Source organism: Lemur catta, chromosome 1 (assembly GCF_020740605.2).
Source record: "Lemur catta isolate mLemCat1 chromosome 1, mLemCat1.pri, whole genome shotgun sequence".
Lineage (NCBI taxonomy): Eukaryota > Metazoa > Chordata > Mammalia > Primates > Lemuridae > Lemur > Lemur catta.
The window spans coordinates 208,970,076-208,997,482 of NC_059128.1; the positions used below are offsets into that span (position 1 = coordinate 208,970,076).

The window sequence follows — 27,407 nt, forward strand, 5'->3', positions numbered from 1 at the left end:
TTTAAGATATGATTTCCACTGATGACCAGCAGAATGAATACCAAACAATGTAAAAGCTTTCTTGGCTGCATTCAACACAATATAGTCAGAAACTTTAGAATGAGCACCTTTCTGAATGGGAATGAATTCTCAATGGGTTAATGTGAATGAATTGGCTGAAAGGGCAATTATATTGTTTGCATTGCTGAGAATCCCCAACAAACTATTCATTTTAAATATATTTTATCCTGACCACCCACCTCACTGCAACATTCACCTTTCCCACTCCCTATCCTCTTAATTAGCATAGCAGCAAAGGAGCTTTATTTGGGGACCATGCCCAGGAACACAGGCTGCAGGGACTAAGGCCACCAGAGATGATTCCAGGCATTTTGGGCCCCATGCCCCTTGCAACCAACCAGCTCTGCTATGGGTCCTTCCCAGATGTAACTCCATTGCTGGATAGTCAGATCCAGGGCTCCAGCACTTCAAAGCCATTCAAGGCCATTTCATTCCCCTCCCAGAGAACTATGTTATACACCAAGAGTTTTACAAAATCCAAAATAATTTTATTCACTTTTTCAGATTTTTGCTTCCACAAGGTGTTCAGCAAACATGCTAAGGCGACAGAATGTCTAGTAGGTCACGACATGCAACGCTGACCATTCAACTGATGACAGCAGTGACCACGCCCACCTGAGCTACCAGCCCCACAGCACAAAGGGGGTTTGTGGGAACACACCGAACCACACAGCAATCAGCAACCTGAGGTAGGTCTCTTTACAGTACAAAAAACTTCTACGCCAGTGTGAGACACTGATTAGCAAGAGCTGCTTAAAGTTGCAGACTTTGGAGAGAGAAAGAGACTGTGCGACAACTGCAGTGAGAAAGGAAAACAGACCCACAAAACCCTGAACCCTGTCACTGAACTGTGGAGGTGTGGGAACAGGCAACTGAAAAAGTACCACCTAAAAAAGCAGCAGTTGGCTCCAGGGCTTGGAACCAACAGGTCTAGGAGCTGGAGAGCTCTGTGCAGTGGCCAGCGTTAGGAACCTGAGGCAGTGGGACACTCTGTGAATAGACTGATTTTTGTTTAGAAACAACAGCAAAAAGAGGAAGGCAGGAAAGAAACTCCCCCCACTCTGAGGAATGTTTCTGTGATTCTTATTCCTGTTGGAGGGAGGGAAAAGGAGCCTGGGGCTGTGCACCGATGCTCTCCTAACAGAAACATAAGTGACACCAGGACAGAAGGCAGGAGCCCTGAGAATCCACGGCGCTCTGCACGGCCTCCAGCAGCCCCGCCCTGCTCCACCTGCCCTGGAGTAGGTGGGCAGGCAGCACAGGGGCCCCGGAGAGCCCACTATTGCCACACACCTTCCTTTGGACACCCAGAAAACCTGGCACCATGAAACCACCAGCCAGAGAAGAACAAAATGCTATCCTTCCTACAGTCTAATAGCAAAACCAGATCTCTAGTACAGCAAACTGTACAAAAATGATAGAAAGGAATATGCACTGTTATTAGCACAGTGCTTATTTTAATATAAAATAAACAGCTTACATTTTCACTGTAAATATAGGCTATGTACAGAATTATATATAGATATAGCTACACGTATAAAGCTTCATTATAGGCCTCTGATACAATTATAATAATGGTTCCCTGAACCTTTTAGAGTGCAAGTAAGAACAAAAACTAAATTCTGTTTACATGAATATGGAATAAATACAATAATCAAAATAGGACTCTCCCTAAAAGTGAAACACACAAGCCAATCCTGAACTGCTGTGCGAAAGATAAAATCGGGAAAGGCAAGGTTTCGGCAGGAGGACGCGATGAGGGGCCCGCCCCAGGCAGGGAATGGCAATGCTACAAAGAAAAGGGACTTCGTCAACGAGGTGGAGTTAGCCCTTGACAGCGACTTTGTTCTCCGCAGCAGCAAACATGGCATAGAACCGGGAACTGTCATTGGACAGAAGGACCGATGGGGTGTCAAACTCCACCACCTGCAAAAGAAGGAGATGAAGTCAGGATGTGACTCTGGGACAGTCAGAGTGATTCAGAGGATCTATCACTCAGGAAGGGAGGTAGTCCCAAAGCCGCCTGAAGATGGAATCGGGACAATTCACCTAGCCCTGACATGCCTTGTTTTTTTTTTAAACTAACCAGGGTGTAAGGGAAAGGTCAGGGACAATGGCATCTAGACCTCCTTCATATAAATCCCAGTTTTCAGCCTTGGGAATGAAAGAATCAATCAACAGATTCTATAAACTACAGGGGGGAAAAGTCACAGCCAAGTTAAGGGCACACCAGATAAATGTCATTTCAGTATGCAAGGTTATCTCACCCTACAGAGAGGACCAGGGAGAGCTCAGGATGCCTGCTTGGGAGGGGAAAAAGGGAATAAGGAATGGACTCAGTCAACTGTCCATTCCTATGATGGACATCTACGCAGCCACTGCAAATCACACTGCAGTAAAAAATGATTTGCTGGCAGAACCTGCCGCCCGAGACAGGATGAAAATGCACATACTCACTTTCCCAGCCTGCCTTGCCGCAGGGCAGAGGCATGGGACACAACCCTGGCCAAGGAGACATATTATTATTAATAGAAGACAAGTTACCCATTATAAATGGCTTGTTGTTTCTGCCAAATCATTAATTTACTTTCATCCCAGGGGCACACAAAGGAGGTATTTGGCCAACATAAATTTACTTAAAATCTACTTGTGCAAAGAACTGTAGTACTAAACACTGCAGAAACCCAAAGATATGGGTATGGCCCTGCCCTTGGAGGCTTTGGGCCACATCTTCAGGGAGAGGCAGGTTGTGAGAAGGGAGATACGGGAGAGGGAACAAGGGGAAAGGGTGTTTTAGGTAGAAGAAACTGAGTAAAGACAGGTGAAAAAGCTTAGAGGATGCAAAATTGTCTACAGCCAAGAGCACCTGCAAGGGAAGAGTGGAAAATAAAGAAGGCCAGGCTGGGGCCAGTCTGTGGGAAAACCTAGAACAACAGGATAAGAAGTTTGGCACCACTGCGTGACTGCAAAATCAAACATGTGGTGGCTGGTCTCAATATGCCTCGGGTAATTCTTGCGTATGTGAATGAATCACTAAGTACATGTGCCCTCTGACTTAAGTCTGCTCATAGCAACAAGAATAAGTAGTAAAGTAAAATGAAAATCCCCTAAGAGTGTGTCTGATTCGATCTCTTGATTGGGAGAGCTGTATCCTTCCCAATAGCTGCCAGAATAGGGTTGCTGTGACAGCTTATCTGAGTGCCCAGAACCACTTGAAGATGGCAGTCAGCCCATCCCTGCCAGGGGCCAGTCTTCCTTCCAGACAAGGCTGCATGCCAAACCAAGGTCCCCGAAGAGCTAGTACCTGTCCCTGGGCCAGCACCATGATCCTATCAGAGCCTAGAACTGTGTGCAAGCGATGGGCAATGGTCAGCATGGTGCAGTCTGCAAATGCTTCTCGGATGGTCTCTTGAATCAGTAAGTCTGTCTCCGTGTCCATGGCAGCTGTGGCTTCATCTAAAATCAGAATCTGCCAGGGAAGCAGAGGAGAAAGAGAGAGCCAATAAATTCCTTAAGCATTCTGTTTAATCTAGGTTTTACTAACATGTATTTCATTATTTACATTTTATACCATATGTTGATTTCTCCAAATAGGTACACACATATGTAAAAATATCCTTTTGCTTAGAATTGATATAACTTCAAACCCACGTTTGCCTTGATTTCCGCAAACAGCATATTCGTATAATACTGATCTAGTCAAATACTTGCCCCTGCTTTCTCTGTGCTGGTGAACATGTATTATACATTAATCTTTTTGGATTTGCCTTTTCCTGTTTGTAAAATGAAGGGGCTGGATTTGATGACCTGAAAGTCTATTACAATTTTTAAATCTTCCAAGTCTATGGTTTGCAGCACTACAGCTACTTGCTGGCCAGAAACAAAAGTCATCCTTGGATGCCGAAGGCTCTGGGAAGTTAAAAATGAAACAAACAAGCCCCCACCTCCCTGCAAACCTGTATGACCAAATTGTATCAAGGTTAATTTACAAACATCTCTGGTCATACTCTTAAAAGTGCCACGGGGCTCCAAGTCAGAAGTACCTTCCGACCCGTGCCTCAGGGAAAGGCTACACTGCAATGTTCCCATTCTTCTCCGTGGCTCCCCCTTCCCTGCCAGCCGCCAAGCTGCCTTACCTTACAGTGGCGGAGCAAGGCTCTCGCTATGCACAAGAGCTGCCGCTCCCCGACTGAGAAGTTATCTCCGTTCTCCATCACTTCAGATTCAAGTTTCAGAGGTAGCTGAGCAATCTAGGGACAAGGCAAATAGAGATTAAAGGGTAAAAAACTACACTCAATTTTTCAAAACTCCAGAAACAGATGAAAGAATTCCTAGCCAAGAACCTGGCTCATCTAGAAAGAAGGTACAGGCATGATGATCACGTGTACTACGACCCCCACTTTCTAGGGTGGTCCACGTTTCAAACCCAACATTCTGTTAGCTTCATACCACCAAAATATCTCAGAAATTCCAATACGAAATGGAGTAAGGAAAACTACTCTCCTTCTGAAGTCCAAAGCTGTAGGCCTATGGCTGTCAAACTTTTCTTTTTGTAAGCTGCAGAATCTATTCTTCACCAGAGATTGTTTGAGGAAGCCCAACATGAAGGAGAGAAAAGCAGAGTTTATCTAGCTGAATTAGGGCAGGACCCTGAGCTCCAGGCACACTAGAGACCGGCGGTGCCAACTGCAGACTGCGGCTGCTGAGTTACCCTGCAAGGGCTGCGACCCAGACGCACACTGCGCCATCTTCTGCACACTCGATAAATAGCAGCTCTTTTGCATATATGTGGATGCTTCAGAAGTATATTTTATATTGTTATGATTAACAAGACAGAGATTAACTTAAAAGTATTACTGAATTCTGAGTTGTCATTACTATCTTGTCACTCGACAGATAGTACAAGGCCAAGATGACCACGGGTGGTGTGGGAGGTGGGGCCGGGAGATGTCAACTTTTCCCAAGTTTCTGAAAGGCCTGGGAAGCCTGGCTCCAGAGTCCCCTTCCACAGATGTCCTGGAAGCGGCAGCCAGTGCGGGCAGGGGAGCAGCGACAGCACCGCTGTGTCCCCCCCTTGCAATTCTAGCACAGCTCCCCTCGGCTCTTCACTTACACATTCTTTCATGTGTGTCCTTTCTAGGGCATCCCAAATCTGGTCTTCAGTGTACTGGTTGAAGGGGTCCAAATTTGATCTAGGGAGAAACACAAAAATTTCTCAGTGGTCCAGCATTTAAGTGACCTAATTCCAACAGCTGCCTGTGCACAGAGAAGGGGGACTCGAAACCCTTAAGGTCGCGGATGGCTCATTCCCCACCCTGCCAGAGACAGAGGCTGGGCCTCCCTTTCTTTTTATAAAACTTGATTGAACTTTTATTATCTTTATTATGTAAATAATATAAGTTAGTTATAGAAATGTTTAAAAATACAGATATGCAAAACACAAAACAAAAACCAGTACATGGTTTAATCACCTCTAATGATGCCCCTAGAAACAAACACTGTTAACATTCTGGCATATATTCTTCTAGATTTTTTTCTACTCATTTATATGTTAAAATACATCTATTTATGTACAAACTTAGAACTGAACCAATAGTATCTTCCTCAAGGAACTCCAGGATGGTATCAAAAGAATAGGATTTGAAATGTTAAAGACAGGAGAAAAATATCTTTGCCTAATATTAAGGATGAGGGTGGAGAATTGGTGGTAGAAAACTGGGATGTTATAGTAATTTTGAGTCTCTTGTCTTGATCTAAACATAGCATTTGCAGGCTGTCATCTGAAAAGCAGTAAGAGTAATTTGCTTTGCTCATAAAATTATGCTTGCACACGGGAGCTAGGGAAATCTATGGGAGAAACATGAACTTCAGCTCTACGGCACATTTGTCTCCATGTCTGGGGTTACTAAATACAGGCACTCAAAGGCAAGCAGGTCATCGTCACTGAACTCTTCCTGAGAGGAGAGAGGCTGTCTGTCTCTCTGCTCTGGGCCTGTCGCATGGGCTTCTCTGGATTGCCGGGAGACTGTGGCCCTGCCCTCTTGGCCTTCTTGCCCCCGTGCACATGTGGCTCCTCACCCTTCTGCTTGTGAGACTCTGGTCCCTCAAAGGCACTGGAGCCAGACTCTATCAGTTCCAAGCTGGGGCCTCGGCCAGTTAACCCAATCTTCCTATGCTTCAGTTTCCTAGTGTGTAGGACGGGGATAAGAGTACCCACCTCTCAAGGTGGCTGCGAGGACCACATCTGACCTGGATAAAGCACAGCAGCACGTGGTCCAGGTGTACTCTGGGTGTGAGAGCTATTATTGCTGTCACTATTGTTATTATGGCTACAATTCCTTCTTGTCCTTCAGGTCTTAAACAGTGTCACCTTCAGGAAGTCCCCTGCCCCTTGCAGCCTAGATCAGGTGTCCCTGTGCCCACCTGTGTTACGGCACTCGTCACTGTCATAGTCTCCCCACCCTCCACCCCCGCTGGATCTTATTCACGGCTGTGTCCCGCGCACCAGCACACTGTTTACTACTTTGTGTATGTAGAAGAATCTATTCCTCCCATCCTTATTAGACTTCTTGATAAGAGGCATTATAAGTCACAACTTATACGTCTCCTGTAATAGCACAGGCCAAGAGCAGCGCAGTGGAAGGAGAGTGTGCACACACCGGATCCAGGTAGACTGGTCTCAAATTGCGGCTCTGCCTCTGACATCTGCATGACCTTGGACAAATTACTCCTCAATCTCCTTGTCTGTACAGTGGGGACAGAGTGACACTACTAGGTAGGTTGTTGTAAACATTAAGATAGTATATGTACAGAACCTGAACACAGCAATTACTGGTATCTGTAAACTGACAAGGTACATGTGGGCATGTTAGATGCCTAGTTTTAAAGCCTGGTGGTTTTCTGACTCATACTCAATGCATTTTCCAAGTAGACACAATAATCACAGGATCCTAGATACAGGATCTGCAATAGTTCTGATAAAGTCCTGAGTCGAGTGCTCTGCACAGAGTAAAACCTCAATAAGTACATGCTCAAGACTGAAGGAGTCCATAATGTTGGTGCCCAGAATAGCAATGTGTGGATAAACTCCCTTCGACTTAGCCTGGGAAGTGTTCTCTAACACTGTACAGTGATGCCCAGTAGTATAGGTTGAATTACGTCTCCCAAAAAGATATGTTGAAGTCCTAACCCCCAAGACCTAAGAATGTGACCTTATCTGGAAATAAGGTCATCGCAAATATAATTAGTTAAGATGAGATCACATTGGAGTAGCAGAGCAGGGTAGGCCCTTATAAGAGACTGGTCCTTATAAGAGATGGCCATGTGACAGCTGAGTCACACATGGAGAACTGTCACATGACAATGCAGGCATAAACTAGAACGATACATCCATAAGCCAAGGAATGCCACTGATAGCTGCAAACTACCAGAAGCTGCAAGGCTCCTCCCCTACAGTTTTAAGAGGGAGTGTGGCCCTGCTGACACCTTGATTTCAGTCTCTGGGCCAGTGGAATTATGAGAATAAATTTCTGTTGTTTTAAGCCACCCAGTTTGTGGTACTTTGTTATGGTAGCCTTAGGAAACAAATACCTATAGTGAGTTCATCAGATACCTCTTATTAGACAAACTGCAAATACAACAGTCTCCCCTTATCTGTAGGGGACACATTCCAAGGCCCCCCAGTAGATGCCTGAAATCTCAAATAGTACCGAACACTATATACTATGTTTTTTCCTATACACAGACACCCATGACAAAGTTTAATTTATAAATTAGGTACACTAAGAGATTAACAACAATAAAATAGAACAATTCTAACAATATAGTGTAATAAAAGTTATATGAGTATGGTGTCTCTCACAAAATCTTTCTCTAGTATATCATATGTTTGGACTATAGTTGGCCATGGGTAACGGAAACCACAGGGGGTGAAACCACGGGTACGGGGAACTGCTGTATGCAAGGCTGCAGTGGCCTGCTCACAGAGACTGCCCCGTCAGATTTTCTATGGGTGAAGACTCAGCAGATACACTGACAGGCTCAACATTCAGCCCACCTAGGCCCATCACACTAGCGAAGGAGCCTCAGAAGACTCGCCAGTGGGTTCCAGATGTGAAAGGAATACTGACACGCATCAGGGCAGACCAGAATCATCTCACTCAGGGACAGAAAAAAACACACCCTCATTAGAGAAGCCAGATGGTCCTGAGTCCCACCCACAGACAGAAAGCAAAGTTATGCATCCATGGCATCAAGAGTGTTCAGTTAAGGAGATGGATAGGAAAAAAGTACCTGAACATGAGGGCAGTTATTTTTAATCATCAGAACCCCTGGAGTCCTGATGTTGCCAAAAGTACATTTTCATCTTTTGTTCTTTGCATTTTATTTTTAGCAACAGCCTAAGCTAGCCTATTGACCACTGCTAAGTGAAGCCAAGAAGCTGAGAGGACGCAGCAATTCACTCTTGGTATAGCAGACACCGTACTGAACCACGCTGTCCTCTAAGCTGCGGTGCAACTCCTCAGCAGCCTCGGTCCTCAGAGCAGATGTTGGGATTCACATACCTTCTTCTACCAGGAAGCTAAGGGAAAGCTCAGAATAGTTATTCAGAAATATTTTGGCTTTTAGTTGTTAAGAGTACAAATAAAGTGAAAAAAGTTAAGAGGAAAAAAGTAGAGTAAATGAAAAATTACTAGAGAGAGCAGCAGAAATTGTGTAAAAATTTTTTGGAGGATGTGGGAAGCAAACGATATTTTGCAGATGGTGGGAAAAGAATTATAACTAAAGGTCGAGACGCCTGAGGAGGCAAGCCTAGCTGGATTTTGGAGAGAGGGAATGTCTCTCTCAAGGTTGTGGTTAATAGTGGTGTCATGGTATTAGGTCATTAAGTATGAAATGTCCAATTTCCTTAAGCACTGAGTTTGACAGTTGTTATCTCTGACATTTGCACTTGGAGACTTCTCGTTTTATTTGTATTATGAAGGTACATCCTCATTCTTTCAAACTCAGTTTATGGCTTGTGATTATCTTTCAAATTTTTTTTTCAGCAATTTTTGTGAAACCATGGATAAGTCAAAAATCTGTGTTACTTTTGAATGTGAGTTCTGTTGTGGAACCAATGCTACACACAGAACATGAAATATCAGCAAAGTGTTTGGGAAAGATGTTAATGAACGCATAGTTTGTCGATGGTTCCAGAACTTCCGTTCTGATGCTTTTAATCTTGAAAATGAGCCATGTGGGTGACCTGAGACCAAGCTGAATAATGATGAGCTGAAAGCTGAAATGGAAACAAATCAATCTCAACCTACATGTGAATTAGCAGCAAGGTTTGGTGTTACTATTCCAACAATACTGGAGCATTTGAAACAAATGGGCAAGGTAAATAAGCTGGACAGATGGGTACTGCATTAATGAAACGAGCATCAGAAGAGAAATCTTCTCGAAGGTTGCCTTTCTTTGCTGTCACAACATAAGGGCAAACCATTTCTACATCGTATTATTATGTGTGATGAAAAATGGATTCTTTTTGACAATTGCAAGCGTTTCGCACAATGAATGGCTGGATAAAGACGAGGTGTCAAAAACACAGTCCAAAACCAAATAATTATCAAAAAAAGCTAATAGTGTCTGTCTGGTGGTCCAGTGCTGGTTTTACCCACTACAACTTCATGAAACCTGGTCAGTCCATTACAGTGGATGTCTACTGCAATGAATTGTATGGAATGGGGAGGATGCTTGCGATTAAGCAGCCAAGATTGGTCAACAGAGACAGAACAATCCTCTTGCAAGACAACGCTCGACCAATGTGGCACAAACAATGTTGCTCAAGCTACAGAGGTTGGACTTGGAAACTCTTTGTCATCCACCGTATTCACCAGACCTTGAACCATCTGACTACCACTTCTTCCAGGCTTTGGATTACTTCTTGCAAGGAAAAATATTCAATTCTGAACAAGCTGTGGAAAATGCCTTTTGCGATTTCATTGCCACTCAATCTCCAGAATTCTTGGCAACTGGCATAAACAAGCTACTGTGAAGATGTCAAAACTGTGTTGATAGTTTAGGCACATACTTTGATTAATTGTACTGCTTCTTGTTTGAGATATAAAAAACTAAACTTTTGGCCAGGTGCAGTGGCTCACACCTGTAATCCTAGCACTCTGAGAGGCGGGGGCAGGAGGATCGCTCGAGGTCAGGAGTTTGAGACCAGCCTGAGCAAGAGCAAGACCCCCATCTCTACTAAAAATAAAAAGAGGGGGTTGGGGGCAGGGGATGGGTGTATGCCTACATGATGAGTGCGTTGCACACCATCTGGGGAATGGTCATGCTTGAAGGAGCTGACTTGGGGAGGTGGGAGGTGGGGGGAGGGGATGGAGGTACGACTACATGGTGAGTGCCAGGTGCACTGTCTGGAGAATGGACACGCTTGAGGCTCTGACTCAGGGGGATGGGCAGGACATGGACAATGTATATAACCTGAACTTATGTATCCCGATGATGAGCTGGAAAAAAAAAATATATATATATATATAAATAAATAAATTAAATAAAAAATAAAATATAATGGTACTGTACGATTTCCCTCCCTGATTAATGCAATTGAAGAATTGAATAATACAAAAAAAAAAAGAAAGAAAGAAATTAGCTGGACAACTAAAAATATATATAGAAAAAATTAGCCAGGCATGGTGGCGCATGCCTGTAGTCCCAGCTACTCGGGAGGCTGAGGCAGGAGGATGGTTTGAGCCCAGGAGTTTGAGGTTGCTGTGAGCTAGGCTGACGCCATAGCACTCACTCTAGCCAGGGCAACAAAGCGACACTCTGTCTCAAAAAAAAATAAAAATAAAAAACTAAACTTCTGGTTTTAAATCGGACATTTCATATTTAATGACCTAATACCTACTTCAGAAGGCAGCGCAGTGAGTGGGTGAGCAGAGCCCACACTGCAGCCAGCCAGCACAGGTTCAAATTCTAGCTCTGCCACTTGTAGCCGTGTGTCTTCGGGCCAGTCATCGACTGTCACTCTCTGGGTTTCAGTTTCTTTGTCTATAAAATAGACATAATAGTGGTACCTACCCTTGTGAGGTTTTGAGTATTTGATGAATTAAGACAATTAAAATGCTTAGGACCATCCGTGGCACATAGTAAGTCCTCAATAAGCTTAGCAACTGTTATTGCCGCTGTGTTGTTCTTTAGAGCAGCAGTGTCTGGCACAGAATGACTTTTCAACATATGCTAGATGCCACCCAGGCCTCTTCAGACAGTTATTCTAGACTTGGCATTACCTTCTGACATAGAGACTAGAAGTTTTGCAGGATTCCCAAGTTATACAGGGACTGAGACTGCCAAAAAAGGAAAAGGGGACTCCCTTAAACAACTGAGGAAGAAAGAGTAAGTTAGAAACAACTGAAAGGCCTTGAGATGCTAAAAACCTGCTTCAGCAAACTTGGAGCAACTTCCATGCCACCTAGAGTACAGGATGCTTCTGTCTGAAGGTGTTTCGGCTCTAGGATGAACCAGTCAGTTGTGGACTCAGTTTTTTTTGCTGTGATTGTGAGTTGAGAGCTAGTGCTGTTCCTCCAAAGTAAGAAAATTTAATGAGCAGATCAAAAGGAGAGAGGGCATCCAAATAGGAAGAAATAAGAACAGTGCTTCACGCTAATGAATGGATGCCGAGCAGAAGGGCTCCTGGTGATGAGAAGGCTCCCATCAGCCCCAGGGACCAAGACTCAGAGACAGACTAGCGTGACAGCTGGGCACGGCCAGTCTCACCACCAGCCTAGCCAGGCTGCAGACAGTCCTCAGGACAGAAAGCAGGGAGGTTAGGCCAGAGGCCAGCGCTGGGCTTTCTGGGACCTCGGGGGAAAGCGAGAGGAAAGCAAAGCAGTGCCAGGGCTATGAGAGGGAGGTCAGCAAATGTGTTTAAGGCCTGGTGGAGAAGGGGCCTCTCTTCTCAGGGACAATTATCAGGGCAAAAGGCAGAGGAAAGTGACAGGCCACAGAAACACAGGGCTGAGAGCTCAAACAGAGACGGACAGAGGAGAAAGGGCTGGGATACAGGTATTGGAGTGGACTGACATTTGGGCTAATCTAGGGAGGGGTGTGGTCCCAAATCATCTGGGCCATGACTTATTTGTATGCAGAACTCAGAAATGTCTATCTTGTGACTTTCTGAGTTTTGTTTGACTTAGATTTTACTTTGCTTTCCCTCTCAGAGTTCCTTCCAAGTTTTAATAGCTGGCTGGTATCTCAAGATGCACCCGCCCCCAGTGCTGGTTAATGGTGGTAGAGATACAGTTTCCAAGTTCAGACTCTCTGGGAGGCAGGTGAGGAAACAGCTGATCTACCCTGCTGTTGCCTTGGGAAACTCATCATAGGCTTTGCATCTGCTAAGAAAATATACCACAAGCTCAATATTCTTTGGGATCTATAAAAACCTGCCCCACAGGGGTGGGGAACCTATGGCCTTCTGGATCCTTGAGTACTGCCTTTTGACTGAATCCAGATTTATTAAGAGGATATTTGTTCTGTGAAGTCTGGATTCGGTCAAGGGGCCACACTTGGGGATCTGGGCGGCCATGTGTGGCCTGGAGGCCGCAGGCTCCCCACCCCTGCCGGGGGTATAAAAGGAGAAGACAGAAGGTCTGGGATTTAATTTTTCCTCAGTGTCTACTACTGACTGAAAAGCCAAAATTAGAGCTGGCAGAAAATTAAACTTAAATGACTTTCTTAGTTTGCTGACTGCCCAAACAGCCCTCTAAGCTCAGGATCTACAAACTCAGGAGAGCAGCACACCAACTACTGAGCTGTCCATGAAGCAGCACACATTTCTCTGCAGGTAACAAACGGTCCCAATTCCACTGAAGCTACAGTTCCAGGATGTTTACAAACACCAGCTGCATATCACATGCCCATGGTCAATTCTTAACCACTAACTCCAGAAGCCCCCAGTTCACAAACCCAAATGAAGTGCTATAAAATCTTAAAATTTAACTGAGGCTTCTTGATAGCAGCATTTTCAAGGAGTCTAAAGTTGAATGTGCCTCACTTCTAAATGACGATGAAACAATTTTTAAAAATACATAGTTCTTTTGGACAGAACCAAATATTATACGGCCGATTTTTTTTCAAAGGTGTTCCCATGGCATCTAAAAACAGGATTATGGGAAGAGCAGATTTGGCAACACTTTTTAATTTCTTAATTTTAGACTTAAGTCTTTAGTAAGTTCTAATTCTCTTCTGATGTCACTTGTTTGACCTTGTTACCTCAGTACCCAAAGGGAATGATTTATTATCATCAATAGTACACGCTGTCCAAATTCAATTAGAGAAATGCCAAAATAAACACACCCAAGAGTGCTGGCTGTACATGAATACAGATGAGCATTCAGTTTATTTGCTGCTATGGACTAAACGTGTACCCCAAAAATTCATATATTGAAACCCTAATGTGATGGTATTTGGAAGTGGGGCCTTAGGGAGATACAATTAAGTATGTATGACGAGGTCATGAGGGTGGGGCCCTCATAACGGAATTCGTGCCCTTATAAGAAGAGGAAGAGACGAGCCCTCTCTCTTCTCTCTCCATGTGCACAGACTAAGATAAAGCCATGTGAGGACACAACAAGACGGTGTTTGCCAACCAGAAAGAGGGCCCTCACCAGACACCCATTTTGGAGTTTCTAGCCTCCAGAATTATAAGGAATAAATTTATGTTGTGTAAGCCACTCAGTCTATGATATTGTTATATATAGCAGCCTAAGCTGACTCTACCAAACCTTCTTGAATAAATGAGATCAAGTGCTATTTCCAAAGAAGAGGGAGGGCCTAGTTTTAAAGACAAGTCTGAATACTGCCTATGGTTATTTGAAATTAAGTTGGTACCAATTTTTCTGGAAACTACTAAAAATTAAAGAAAACATGGCAATGTAACTTTTAGAATGATTTTTTTAAAAAGTCCAATCTAGCTCAACTATATAGTTAAAGCTGTTTTTATTTCCAAAGAGTGGCACTTTGAATAGAAATGGACACAAATTATGGAAATCCATTGTTTTTAAGAGGCAGAAGCTTAAGGCTGGCCAGGTGTGGTGGCTCATGCCTGTAATCTTAGCACTCTGAGAGGCCAAGGCTGGAGGATGGCTTGAGGTTAGGAGTCCAAGACTAGCCACAGCAAGAGTGAGACCCTGTCTCTACTAAAAATAGGAAAAATTAGCTGGGCAACTAAAAAATAGAAAATATTAGCTGGGCATGGTGGTGCATGCCTGTAGTCCCAGCTACTCAGGAGGCTGAGGCAGGAGGACTACTTGACCCCAGGAGTTTGAGGTTGCTGTGAGCTAGGCTCATACCACGGCACTCTAGCCCAAAAAACAGAGTGAGACTCTGTCTCAAAAAAAAAAAAAAAAAGCCAAGTATAGTAAAGATAATAGGAATAAACAGATTTCCTTCTTAGTTACTATTTTAACAAGCCACAAAGAGGAATTTTATCTTAGGCATGCTGGCAGATTTCAGAAAGAAACATCATTCCAGAGTAAGTATCAAAGGTGGGAGAAGATACTGGACAATTCCAACACCTGAGTAGCACTATGCCTGAAAGCCATCATTAGAACTGCAACTTCAGCATACCCAGGAGAGATGACAGCATGAAGTAGGAGGCAGAGGAAGGATGATGAGGTGATGAGGCTGAGGAAGGCATTTGCCAGGCTCTGCTTGTATAATTTGTATGGATTTACTCAATCTTCACAACAATGTGCCTCTAAAGTATCCCCATCTTATGGTGAGGAAACAGGCTTAGGAGTGGGTAATTGTCTGAAGCCACAAAACAGAGCTCTGACCCCAAATCTCTTTGACCTCTTTACCACCATGCTACAGGCCTCCCTGCCCCATTTCCTTAACGAAGTGGCTCGTGCAGTGGAGCTGCTTCACACTTCTGCAACAGGAAGCACACGGTGCAGGGGGAGAGCACTGGACCGGAGTCCGCGAGAGCTCGGCTCCACGTGGAGGCTCCAGCATCGTGTGGTCCCACATGCCCAGCAGGCCTCTAGGAGAGGCACAAAGCCCGCGGTGCTCAGGACCTCACCTGACAGTGCCACTGAACAGCACGGGCTCTTGAGGAATGATGGAAAGTTTGCTTCGGAGGTCAGCAAGGCCAATGTCACTGATCCTCACTCCGTCAATCTTGATGCAGCCTCCAGATAACTCCACCAGACGGAAGAGGGCCATCCCCAGAGAGGACTTCCCTGATGGTCAGAAGACATGCAGAAAAGCCGCTCTATTAGCAAATTCTGTCAAGACAAAACTGGTTTATCCTCAGGGCAAAATCATCTATTTTTCTATTTCTCTGCAATTATTATTTCAACCGATTAACTGAGATAATGTATAAAATGATAGAAACGGCAAAAAGCGATTAACTTTCCTGAGCTACCAAGCAGATAGCTTCAAATCACAAAGCTTCAGGCTGAGAAGGAGCGGGAAGGACCATTCCACTTCCATGAGAGTAAAATGGAAAAGTGTTTCTGGTCACTTAGGAACAGGTACACAGGGTCTGATACTTCTTAGGCAAAGTCGGGAGAATACAGATCTCCCAGCAAGCAGCTGGAGGGCAAACCAGAGGACAAGATGCCTTCCCTCTCTCTGTCGCCTTATCAGAGCTGAGAGAGAGACTAAGACAAGGCCTCCCATTGCCATGGCCGCAGCTGGAGAAGTTCCAGGGACACACATGCACGGGAAGAAGGTTTTGCCTTGAGTCAATGAGCAGATGTCGATGACCCTACCATGACAGCAAACTACGGCAGAGAAGCAGGTTTCGGGGAGAGAATGATGAGTTCAGTATTAAGGAGACCAGCAACACAGGCTTTCTTAATTGAATCTTCGTTTGAAAAGTTATACAGGTAATACAAGACAGTCTCTCACAATCTCACTACCGTAATTTTTGACACATTTCCTTTCAGTCTTTTTCTCAGAATTAAGATCAAACCAGAGATACAATATTATAGTTGCTTTTTTCACTTAACATTGTATAACAAGTACTTAACTATATTATTAAAAACTTTTAAAGGTAAAATTTTAGTGGCTGCAACATTTCATCATGTGGAAGTATTCTTACTTGTTTAACCAGCCCTCTAATGTACATTTAGTTTATATAGAACTTATTATAATAATGTTGTGGCATATATCTTAGGGCTGAAACTTTACTGCTACCTCAGATGATTTCTTTGGGAAAAATTCTCATACTGAAATTATTATGTCAAAAGATACAAACATTTAAAAGGCTCCCTATATAGTGTCAAAAAGAAAAAAAAAGAGCTTCGCTATAGTCCTGTCTACCTTTCTGCAACCTGGAGCCATGGTTTAGATTTGGAACCACAGAGTCTTAACTGTTGGACCACTTTCCTTTGGCCACATGCCTAGTTCCCAATCCTTCTGCCCTTCTCCTGCCCCAAGTTCTGAAAGACCTATCACGAGAGCCTCGCTGAGATCACTATGACTCTGTCTCTTCAGCAGTCACTGAGGGTACAAATAGCCTGATTTGCCCCATGTCTACAGCCATAACCTTGCTGCTGGGATCTGTCCCCTGGGCAAACCCCTGTCAAACTACCTAATGGGAACCTGAAAACCACCCATCTTCCTAATGCAATAATCCTCACATCTATCTACCAGAAACAAGTTGGGAAACCTGGTCTATTATGTAGCAAGACAGTTTCTCTCCCAGAAATGAATGACTCTACTCAGGATTGGAGGACTTGGTTATGGACCCCTTACCCAGATATAAGGAGGGAAGAGACACTCCCCTAGGACCAAGGCAGTGCTTTGTTTTAATATCTAAGCTAAGGAAGGAATGGTGCTCGAATAAATGGGTCGGGTTGTTCCATTTTACCAAAAGGTGCCTTGGTATGGACACCCAGGCGGGAAGACTTCACAGTCCTCTGAACCTACACTGATGGAATGTACTGGTAAGAAGGGCAACAAAGTCCTCGTAGTGGTGTCCTTCATTGTGACCATGGCAGAGCCAGGGCTCATGAAACCTGGAAGTAGTTATATTAGGATTAGAGTTTAGACTTTGTAAGTCAGACTATCGTCGTTTTCTTTTTCTTATTTATTTCTCTTCTGTCTCTTAATGAAGTCCTGGTACATACTTCACTCTGTCTTATCTATGTTAACGGGAAACCACAGGAAGGGACATCAGTCAGCTTTCAGGAGAGTGGGGTATCCCTGGGGACCAATGAGGCAGCAGGGACTCAAGGGAGAGTGAAGTAAGAGCTTTGGGACAGCAACCCCTCCCCGCCCCCCGCCCAGCACCCGACACCCTTGGCTGAAGATTCTTTTCCCAGTGTGAAAAACCTGGAGACAGTGTCTTTTTTTTTTTTTTTTTTTTTTTTTTTTGAGACAGAGTCTCACTCTGTTGCCCTGGCTGGAGTGCCATGGCGTCAGCCTAGCTCACAGGAACTTCAAACTCCTGGGCTCAAGTGATCCTCCTGCCTCAGCCTCCCGAGTAGCTGGGACTACAGGCATGCACCATCACACCTGGCTAATTTTTTGTATATATTTTAGTTGTTTGGCTAATTTCTTTCTATTTTTAGTAGAGATGGGGCCTCGCTCTTGCTCAGGCTGGTCTCAAAATCCTGAGCTCAAATGATCCTCCCACCTCGGCCTCCCAGAGTGCTAGGATTACAGGCACGAGCCACCTCGCCCGGCTGAGGCAGTGTCTTGATATGAAATAATTTCCTCAAACAGAAAGCAGGAAAGGCTTTTTGCTTTTCTTCCTTAGAAGGTACTTTAAAGTAAGTTGGCCAGAAAAGATAAAAGACTTCTGTTGTTGTTAATGGCAAGAAAAAAAGCTGCATGAGTTTTGATGCCAAGGAAGCCTGGAGTCCAGAAAGCTGACAGCTGAACCAAAGAGACCTCTTATAGTAATACAAGGATAACAGGTTAGTAAAATAAGACAAGACTCAATCTTTGAAATACTATTCAGGAAGGAAAGAGGGAAAGAAATAAATCAGTCAGGTCCTGACCTTAGATATCAAAGGGCATATAGTAACACATTTCTAAGAATAAAAGTGAAGCAAAACACCTAATAGGAAAGCCAAGGCCAATTCTCTATTTCCTTTTTTTTCTTGAAACAGTCTCACTCTGTTGCCCTGGGTAGAGTGCAGTGGCATGGTCATAGCTCACTGCAACCTCAAACTCCTAGGCTCAAGTGATCCTCTTGCCTCAGCCTCCCAAGTAACTGGGACTACAGGTGTGCACCACCACACCTGGCCAATTTTTTCTATTTTTGGTAGAGACTGGGGTCTCACTCTTGCTCAGGCTGGTCTTAAACTCCTGAGCTCAAGCGATCCTCCCGCCTTGGCCTCCCAGAGTGCTAGGATTACAGGCATGACCCACTGCGCCCAGCCTCAATTCTTTACAGTTAATGTCAGACAAGAAAAATAATTTCTGCCTTCGAAGGAACACAGTTTCTGACAAATATGAGGCTATCCTTGCATTATGTCACAAAGCCCTTAAAATTATTCACAAATTTTGACTTCTTAGAAATAGGACCGCTCACTGCAGCGCTACTTATAATTGTGAAAAATTAACCTCAATTCCCTACCAACTGGTTAAATATAAATTACAGTACATCTACAAAACAGAGTTTTGTATTATGCTGCATAGCAATCATTAATTGACATGGGAAAATACTAACAGTTTTAAAACAAGGTCACAAAACAGCATGTGTAAAATGACCACATTTTTGTCAACATGTGTGCTAACAGAAAAAGCCTCAAGATATCCACCAAAACATTATAGTGCTTATCTCTGGCAGGTGGAGTTCTGGGGTGCTTCTCCCGTTGGCACTTTGCTGTATGTTCCAAGTCTTCTGCACTGATAATGTATACATTTATGATTGGAAAAAGCATTAAATGTCATCAAGGCAGGGTTAAAAATAAACCTAGAAAATTAGTTTTGGAGGGGCCTGAGACACTAAATACTAATCTAAAAGGGATCTGGTTTGAAGGGATGAAAGTGATATTCCATAAATTGCTACATTCTCTGGAACCGTTGGGTTCTCCAGAGAGGGCTTTGCACATCCTTACCCGATCCTGTCCGCCCCACAATGCCGATCTTCTCCTTAGGTTTGATGGTGAAGGACACTTTCTTCAGGACCAGAGGGAGGTTTTCTCGGTACCTCATCTCTGCATTCTCAAAGGTCACCTCTCCTTCCTGGGGCCAGTCAGGGGGAGGAGCCTTGTTCTTAATCCTGGCAGGTGCTTCCAAGGACAGCGTCTGGGGAGACAGAAGTGGCCGGTTCAGACTGACCACAGATTGCTGGGGAGCTACAAGTCTCTGTCACAGAGAAGTAAAACCAGGACAAACACAGCAGCCACACAGAGGCAGCTGCCACCCAGTCTCCTTGCAAGGAAAGAATCCCTTGGCAGTAAATGCTTATCCTCATTAAATGAGACAGAGCACAATGGCTACTGGCAGCAGCTTAGGGAGGGCAGTAATTTTCAAACTGCCTTCTGTCGTAAGGAATTCTTCCACAAACATGCCTCAGGGGCTAAGGGAGACTAAGTGGAGGCATGAGGCCTTCCACCCCTCTTCAACCACAGCAGTTTTTATTGGAATTCTTTCAAAATATTCCACTTGAAATAGGATTCTACCATTTGATTACCATTGGCATAAACCCGAAGGAAGGAAACTCACATTTATTAAACATCTAATCCGATCCTGGCATTTTGACATGTCTTGGTCAATCCAGGAGACACAGACTTACAATTCCAGTTTTGTAATAACAGCTGTGTGACCTGGACACGTCATTTCTCTCTGGGTCTTAGTTTCTTATCTGCAAATTGTAGGGACTGGATTACATGATCTTGGAAATCCAGTCCAGCTTTAAAACGCTGTGACACAGCTTTAAAATGCTGTGATATAACTGCTTGGGTAATTTTGTCACCAACAGTCACACCTCACCATGTGTTAAAACTCCATGGCAATTAGCCATGGCATAGTAGCCTTATCGGGAAGTTAGGGCCAAAGACTGCAGTGATTCGGGGAGTGGAGCCTGAAGTCTAAAACTCCAAGCTGGAAGGACTCTGTGTTGGAACAGGCAGTCATCAGAAATCTGACTGGTTTGAGAAGAGTCCACTCTGTACCACCACTGACCATAATCCTAACCCCTCCAGCCTGAGATTCTCGCCATCAGTAATATTAACTCAAACACCACACACCCATATGTACACACATGTGTTGTCTACACACCAGAACACTGGGCAAAGAGGCTAATGTCTAAACATAAAGAACAGCTACTACCAGATATATTAGATAGCTACCTGCTACTTTTTCTGAAAACAATCATTTGTAAGTTTAAGAAATATCCTACAACCGGGCTGGGTGTGGTAGCTCACACCTATAATCCTAGCACTTTGGGAGGCCGAGGTGGGAGGATTGCTTGAGCTCAGGAGTTCAAGACCAGCCTGAGCAAGAGCGAGACCCTATCTCTACTAAAAATAGAAAAATTAACTGGGTGCAAGTGGCATGCGCCTGTAGTCCCAGCTACTTGGGAGGTTGAGGCATGAGGATCGCTTGAGCCCGGGAGTTTGAGGTTGCAGTGAGGTACGATGACACCACTGCACTCTACCCAGGGCGAGAGAGCGAGATTGTCTCAAAAGAAAAAGAAATATCCTACAACTAATGAAGCTCACTGTCAAAACAAATCAGTGAAGCACGTCTCTATTGGAAAATGCAGTTTACATACACTCAGTTCTCAACCAAAAGAATAATTTTCAAAACTATGTTTCTAAGTCAATTATTGGAAACTCATAATGTATTCTTCCTATATAGACAATGACATAAATGCTGGTAAAGTCTCAGGGCAGTTCACAAAATAGGTAACTCTTGAGATCTGAGTTAAATTTGAGAATCCTAACTGCCCATGCCTCTGCTTCTTTCTATAGGAAATTGCTTTAAGAGTTCCAGGTAGGACACCAACAAGATGCTATCCCATGGCAAGACTGAAAGCGTTCTGGAGCTAGGTGGGAAGAGCTAGATAGTCTCAGTATCAACGAGATGTACTAGTTTCTAAACTGTGAATGTGGTTTAGAATTAGCTATGAAGCTTTCAAAACTGCAGAAGCCTGGGTCCCACCCCAATCTACTGCATCAGAATCTCCAGAGACGGGGCCACGTCTGTCTCTGCTGAAAGCTCAGTAGGGGATCCTGACGGCATCCCTGGTTAAGAACTGGACTAGAGTAAGAATGAAAACACGTGGTTTTTAAATACTGTAAGGAAAATGCTACATTCATCAGCTAAACTGAACCGACAAGATTCTATACATTCTAGAAATGAACCCATGAACGTAAGTTCTCAACTGGACACAATTTACAAATATATTTAGAAACCTTTATGGTACTCTTTTCTCCATTCCAAGCACGGTGGAGAGACTGCTGGTCCTCCTCTGTGGGTAACACAGGCAGAGGAAACAGGCCTTTCCCTTGCACATCCACCAAGACAGCAAAGGGTAAAACGACCCCAGGAGGGGTCGGAGCACAGTGAAAGGCCCGCGGCAGTCTGACCTTAATGTAGTGATCAATCCTCTCCACCGAGGTGAATCGGGCTTCTGTCTCCGACGCCAGTCTGACTGTAAACTGGAACAGCCCTGTTAACTGATAATGGGAATCAGAAATCCAAGAAAGAATTCATTAGCAATACACACCAGGCCAAACACGCCAGGCCAATGCTAGAAAAATTCCTTCATCTAGAGGACCACACCTCAGTCATAAGGACTGGGCACATGCAGCTGGTTTTAGGACCTAGTCATTCTCTGAACATTTAAGACAATGCCTGTCACCCTGCACTGACTGCAGTGCTCAGTGAATGCAGGTGGCATTGAGGTGCTGCTGGCAGCACTTTCTCACACCCAAAGGCTATCTTTAATTTCCAATAACACATGTTTGCAGCTGAATAACTTCTGGACTTCCTACTTGTATCTGAACCTGTTTGTGGCAGTCACAACAAATGGAGATATTAATGTGGGAGCAACTAGTGAAAATGCTTCCAGGCAAGTCAAATAAGAGATATAAGGCTGGGAAAAAAGCGAATGCAGAGCCCCTGTGCACCTCATACTGGGGATTCTAAAACACTGCACATGTTGTGTGTTGTCTTCCCACCCAGTCGTCAAGCCAGTCTGCAAATGTGGGCAGACATCTTTGGATATCTGTGAACACAAACCTCTGGGATTCCTTAGGCTACTTGTTTATCTTTCCCATATGGAAAAATGTCAAACACATACAACAGTAGTATAATGAACACCCAGGTACCAGAACTCCACTTCAAAAAATGATCAATTTACAGCCAATCCTATTACAGTCCCACCCACTCCTGCCCTCATTCCTCATATTATTTCGAAGCAAATCCCAGATAACCTATTATTTCATCCATAAATGCTTCAGCTTTCAGCTTTCTTACACATAAAGACTCTTTAAAAATACAACTCTTTACCTGATCTTTAATGTTAAAAAAAAGAGAAAAAAAAAGAAAAAATACAACTCCAATACCATTATCTTAAAAAATTAAGAATGACTTAACACATTGACTGTCACACTAAAAAAAATTTTTTCCTTGGGGCCATGATGTTTTATTACGAAAATAGAATAAAAACTTTGAAAACAAAACAATCCTTTCTAATTTAATGACAAATTTCTTATTTTTTAATTGTTTTCTGTGCGTCAGTTACATGCAACTTGAAAAATAGTTCTCTCAGCTCCCAAGATGAAGAGATGTGTCAGTTACACATGCCTCACAAGGCCCCGGGCTCAAAACTAGTGTGAGTTAAATACAACTCACATGGCAGTTAATGTGTTAACATCTTCAAATATCTAGTCAGTGCTCAAGTTCTCAATTGTTGTTTCAGCTACTTGAAGACCTTCAATCATGCCTAGGGGCCAGAAGGTTTATATATTTAACAGTATTGGGAAAATCAGTGTTGGGAAAAGAAAATGCACATAAGAAGCATATTGAGGATATATTAATAGCATTTTTTAGAAGACAAGGAAGAGGCCAGAGATGAGATGTAGTGGATACAGAAAACTACAACTAAGGAACTCTTTTCAAAATCATGTTTCTTTATGAAGAAAATAGCACCTATTTCTTAAACCTGCAACAGAGTTCAACTGCTTTATTCCTAGATTCCACCCCTCCCTGCCCTGTCAAATCCAGATTGTTACTGTCGGATCAGAGCAGGAGGGGCTCTAGGGGTCCAGAGGTGAAGCGATGGCTAGGGTGGAGCCCCCCACATCATGCCTCTTCTACGCCAGCACAGGAAGGACTCAAGCAAGCGAAGATGCCCCTGCCCCAGAGACTGACCTGGACAGCGTAGGAGATGGCCAGCCCCGCGTAGGCTGGGGGGATCTGACCGTGCATGAGAACGATCATCAGCCCTGTGGTGGTGATGAGGGCGATGCTGATGAGGTCCAGCCGCACAGCCAGCCACCGCATCGCACACGTGAACAGGAAGAAAGGAGCTTGGTTGTCATCCAGTAGCTCCTGGTACCTAGGAGGAAGACGGAATACTCACAGGCAAAGAAGTATCGCACAACCCTGCTCGGGGACGAAGGCAAAGCTTCAGTGAATCACAGAATGGAGGGCAAACATTTAAGTACTTCCTGTTTCTAACTGAGAGAATTACATGGAAACTTCAGGAAGTATGCTGGGCCTTACACAGAAGAGGACATGAGTTTTTCTATTCTTAGCTACTCTTTCAAAAAAAAACCAAAACCCATATTGAAAATGTTAGGGAAAAACGTCCACCTTAACAGTATAAAGAAAGCATAGGTAAGGAAGGAGACCAAACGAAGAGGCTGGTGCTAAGCTTTACAAGAATGTCTTAGGGCAGCGGGCATTTGCTCAAAGAAAGGTCACAAGTGCAAATAGCAGAAATGGTCCAAGGCCAAGAAAAAGAAACTCTGAGTGAATATGGGAAAGTTGCATGTATGTGCTGACACACCACCACTGGGCAGAATGGTCCTTGTTCCTCATGGCCATGGAGTTAAGAACCAGGAGAAGAGAGCCAACCCACAGCAAAAGAGACTCAAGGGACCTTTGCTATTGAAGGGGTGTGACATGGCTGCCACTGGAGGCCCTAGAGAGTAGGTCACACCCATCTGAAGGCTCAGGACACCATGTACAACTAGAACTCCAGAGCAGGAGGTTTTGCTGGACAGATGTACTGCACTTTAAAAAATCATTTTTCCTCCTTGTAATAAAATATGTACTCTTGGGAGAAAATTCAGAAAATGCAACAAAAAAGAGGAAAATGTAAAATTCCAGTAATCTCATCAACCAGTTAAAACCAGAGTTAATATTCTGCTGCACTTTCTCTCAGCATTTTTTCAAGGGACTTAAATTTACCATATCTATACACACATGTACATATTCAGTACATTTCACTTTTTTTCATCTACAGTTAGGAAGTATTTTTGAGTCATTTAACATTTTGAAAATAATTTATTTTTTTAAATAATTACCTAACTTTTGGAATAGGCAATATTCCAAACACAGGATAGAAAATTTAAAAGTTATAAAAGGTTTACCATGAAAAGTCAGTCTCGCTCCCACCTGTCCTCCAGCTATCCAGTTCCCCCTCCCAGTGGCAACTAATAGTTTCTTTCATATCCTTTCAGAGACATGCCAAATGCTATACATATGAACACATACTCAAATGTAGCATGCTCTTTCGTTCTTTTTAAGGGCCACATAATATTCCACTATATGGGTATACCACAGCTTATTTAACCAGTCCTCTACTGAAGGACATTTTGGTTAATTCCAAATTCTTGTTAATATAAATCTCCACAATGATTATGTACATAAGTTTTACAAATAAACAATATTCATTGGCTAAATAAAATGCTAGTCTAATATCAATGACTATCTTTTACTATTTGAAAAAACAAAAAAGGCAAAACTCTATTGACTATAGTTTTCCAGAACCAAAAGCCAATAGACTCCAAATCTGTGGGCTTTTTGGTTTTGTTTTATTTCTTTTGAGATGGGGTCTCGCTATGTTACCCAGCTTGGACTCAAACTCCTGTGCTCAAGAGAACCGCCTCAGCTCCCTGAGCAGCTGGGACTACAGGCAGACAACACTGCATTTGGCCCAAATCTGTGTTTCTGTCTTCTCATTTGCCCAGAAGGGAGTCCCACCAAGCAACTGAATTTTAATCAGAGACCACTCCATTAAATCACTGATGCCCTTGTTAATGAGCTTTATAATCCCAACTTTGGCCTTGAAGGGCCTCTTAGACTCTTATTAAATGCTGGGATGCTGGCTCCCCTTCGAGGCCTCTGGCCCCCATCAGCACTAACCTGTGCAGAAACTCCTGCCCTTTACCGTAGGCGTGGATGGTGGCGAGGCCCTGTATGCTGGATGTGATGTGGGAGAGGAAAGGTGACTGCGTGATATTGTCCAAACGCTTCAGTTCTCGAATCAGGACCCTGGAAAGAGAACGGGCTCTGTGTCATAATGGTAGACTCAGCCTTCTCCTCTGCACTGCGGACATAAACACTTTCTGTCTACCTGGACACGATGTGCAGAACTGAAAAGAGGATGACGAGGGGCCCCACGGCTACAAGGAACCACGGGAAAACTCCCGCGATCATTCCAACACAGAAGAACACCAGGATAACATTCTGGATGAACATCTCAGCCTGGAATGGCAGGCGCACGTCCACTGGGGAAATCATAAAGGAACAAGTGTCAGACTGTTGGGATCCAAAACCAAGAAAAATGAAACTGAAAAAAGAGGTTCCACAAAATTCCTATCTGAAGCTTATGACGATATTGTTAAACAGTATGATCAAAGAAAAATCTAGAAACTTAGAATTGCTCTAATTTTTTTTGTCCCAAGAAAATTTAAGTGATCTTCTTTCTCCATTTCCTTTTTTTTGTTCACTAGCTGCTCAACCCTTTTAAATATTTTCCCCCCTTTACAGAGTAATACATGCTAGTTGTAAGATGTTAATATTAGAAACTATGCAAAAAAGAAAGCAAAAATTATCTGTATTCTTACCAATACCAATAAACTGCTGCTAAGGTTTAAGAAATTGTCATAATGGAAATTTTTAAACATACACAAAGGTCAAGGAAAGAGTATGAACCCTTCAGTAGTTATCAACTTTTCTTCATCTCTTTCCAGCTGTCTCCCTACCCCACCCCCTTTTTCTTTTGGCTAAAGTATTTTCATGCAAATCTCAGATATGTTGATACCATTGACTTTTTTCCTTTCTTTTTTCCATTCATGTGTGTGCACGTGCATGTGTTTAACAGGAATGGGAATGTAATATCCATCAGTTCTGGTATCAGGGATGGTTCCGATTCCTTGTAACCTCTGGCCATGGCCTTACAATGGCCTATCAACACCTGAAACAAACTCCTTCCACGGAGGCAGCCACAGGGCAGTAGTTAAAAACATTAGCTTTGCAGCTTTGTTCCCCATTAGCCATTGATCTTGGGCAAGTTATTTAGCCTTTCTAGATACCAGCTTTCTCAAGTACTCATTGAGTGAAACACCACCCACCTCACCGGACTGCTGTGAGGGTTAGGCTAATGTGCATAAATGTTCAGCACACTGCTTGTTCCACAGTAACTCTCAATCAATGTCAGGTGACACTACTACTACTCTGGGCTGTGGAGAGCACCGTATTTAAGTTCTGCTACAGGCACAGCTCATGCAACATCCAGAAAACCTGTCAGAGGTTGTAGTTGTCCAGGAACCAATGCATTGCCTCAAAGTAAAAGTGTATTTTGGAGTCCCAGGTGCCCCTGGTCCAAAGCCTTTCTGCTAACTCAATCCACTGAACTTGTCTTCAGGTCAAATAAGACAATGAAAACTTAGATGAAATGTTCCCGGTGAAAACACCAGCAGCAGCTGTGCTCTGAGAATCTAAGGATGGATAGATCTGCACATCTGGGGAGCCACCTAGGAAGGCTCAAAGCACAGTGAGCTCCAGTTTGTGGTCCGAGCATAAAAGAGGATCAGAGTGAAATACCTTCATCCAAGTCTTTGGAAAACCTGTTGAGAATCCTTCCTGTCGGGGTGGTGTCAAAAAACTTCATAGGGCTTCGAAGGATCCTTCGGAAAAGCTCGTCGTGGAGCCGGGAGGAGGCTCGCAGTGTGCCCTGAGGAGCCAAGCACACAGTGATGAGGGCTCAGGGGTGGTTCAGCTCCTGTCATCCAGGTAACCACTCCACAGGACACCCACTTCCAAAGCCGGGGAAGTGCAAGTGGTCAGGAGGGATGTGGTGAGAAAAGGCTGAGGCTAACAGGATACAAGTCCTTTCAGCTAGGGCCATCCTACCTTAAGGGAGT

General features: G+C 43.8%; 1 protein-coding gene across 5 annotated transcripts in view; it reads right to left on the reverse strand.

Moving 5' to 3' along the window:
* Nucleotides 1–526: 526 nt before the first annotated feature.
* The window catches only part of ABCC5 (ATP binding cassette subfamily C member 5), an 80,361-nt gene continuing 53,480 nt past the window's right edge, over nt 527–27,407 (reverse strand). For all 5 annotated transcript variants that reach the window (XM_045539784.1, XM_045539785.1, XM_045539788.1 and 2 more), the window contains 11 exons: nt 27,088–27,217; nt 25,616–25,769; nt 25,405–25,533; nt 23,404–23,590; nt 21,615–21,704; nt 19,137–19,326; nt 15,140–15,299; nt 5,174–5,252; nt 4,197–4,310; nt 3,365–3,529; nt 527–1,986 (listed from right to left, as the gene is read on the reverse strand). In XM_045539784.1, the coding sequence (XP_045395740.1) occupies nt 1,885–1,986; nt 3,365–3,529; nt 4,197–4,310; nt 5,174–5,252; nt 15,140–15,299; nt 19,137–19,326; nt 21,615–21,704; nt 23,404–23,590; nt 25,405–25,533; nt 25,616–25,769; nt 27,088–27,217 (1,500 nt within the window). In that variant the 3' untranslated portion in view covers nt 527–1,884. The remainder of the gene's footprint in view (nt 1,987–3,364; nt 3,530–4,196; nt 4,311–5,173; nt 5,253–15,139; nt 15,300–19,136; nt 19,327–21,614; nt 21,705–23,403; nt 23,591–25,404; nt 25,534–25,615; nt 25,770–27,087; nt 27,218–27,407) is intronic.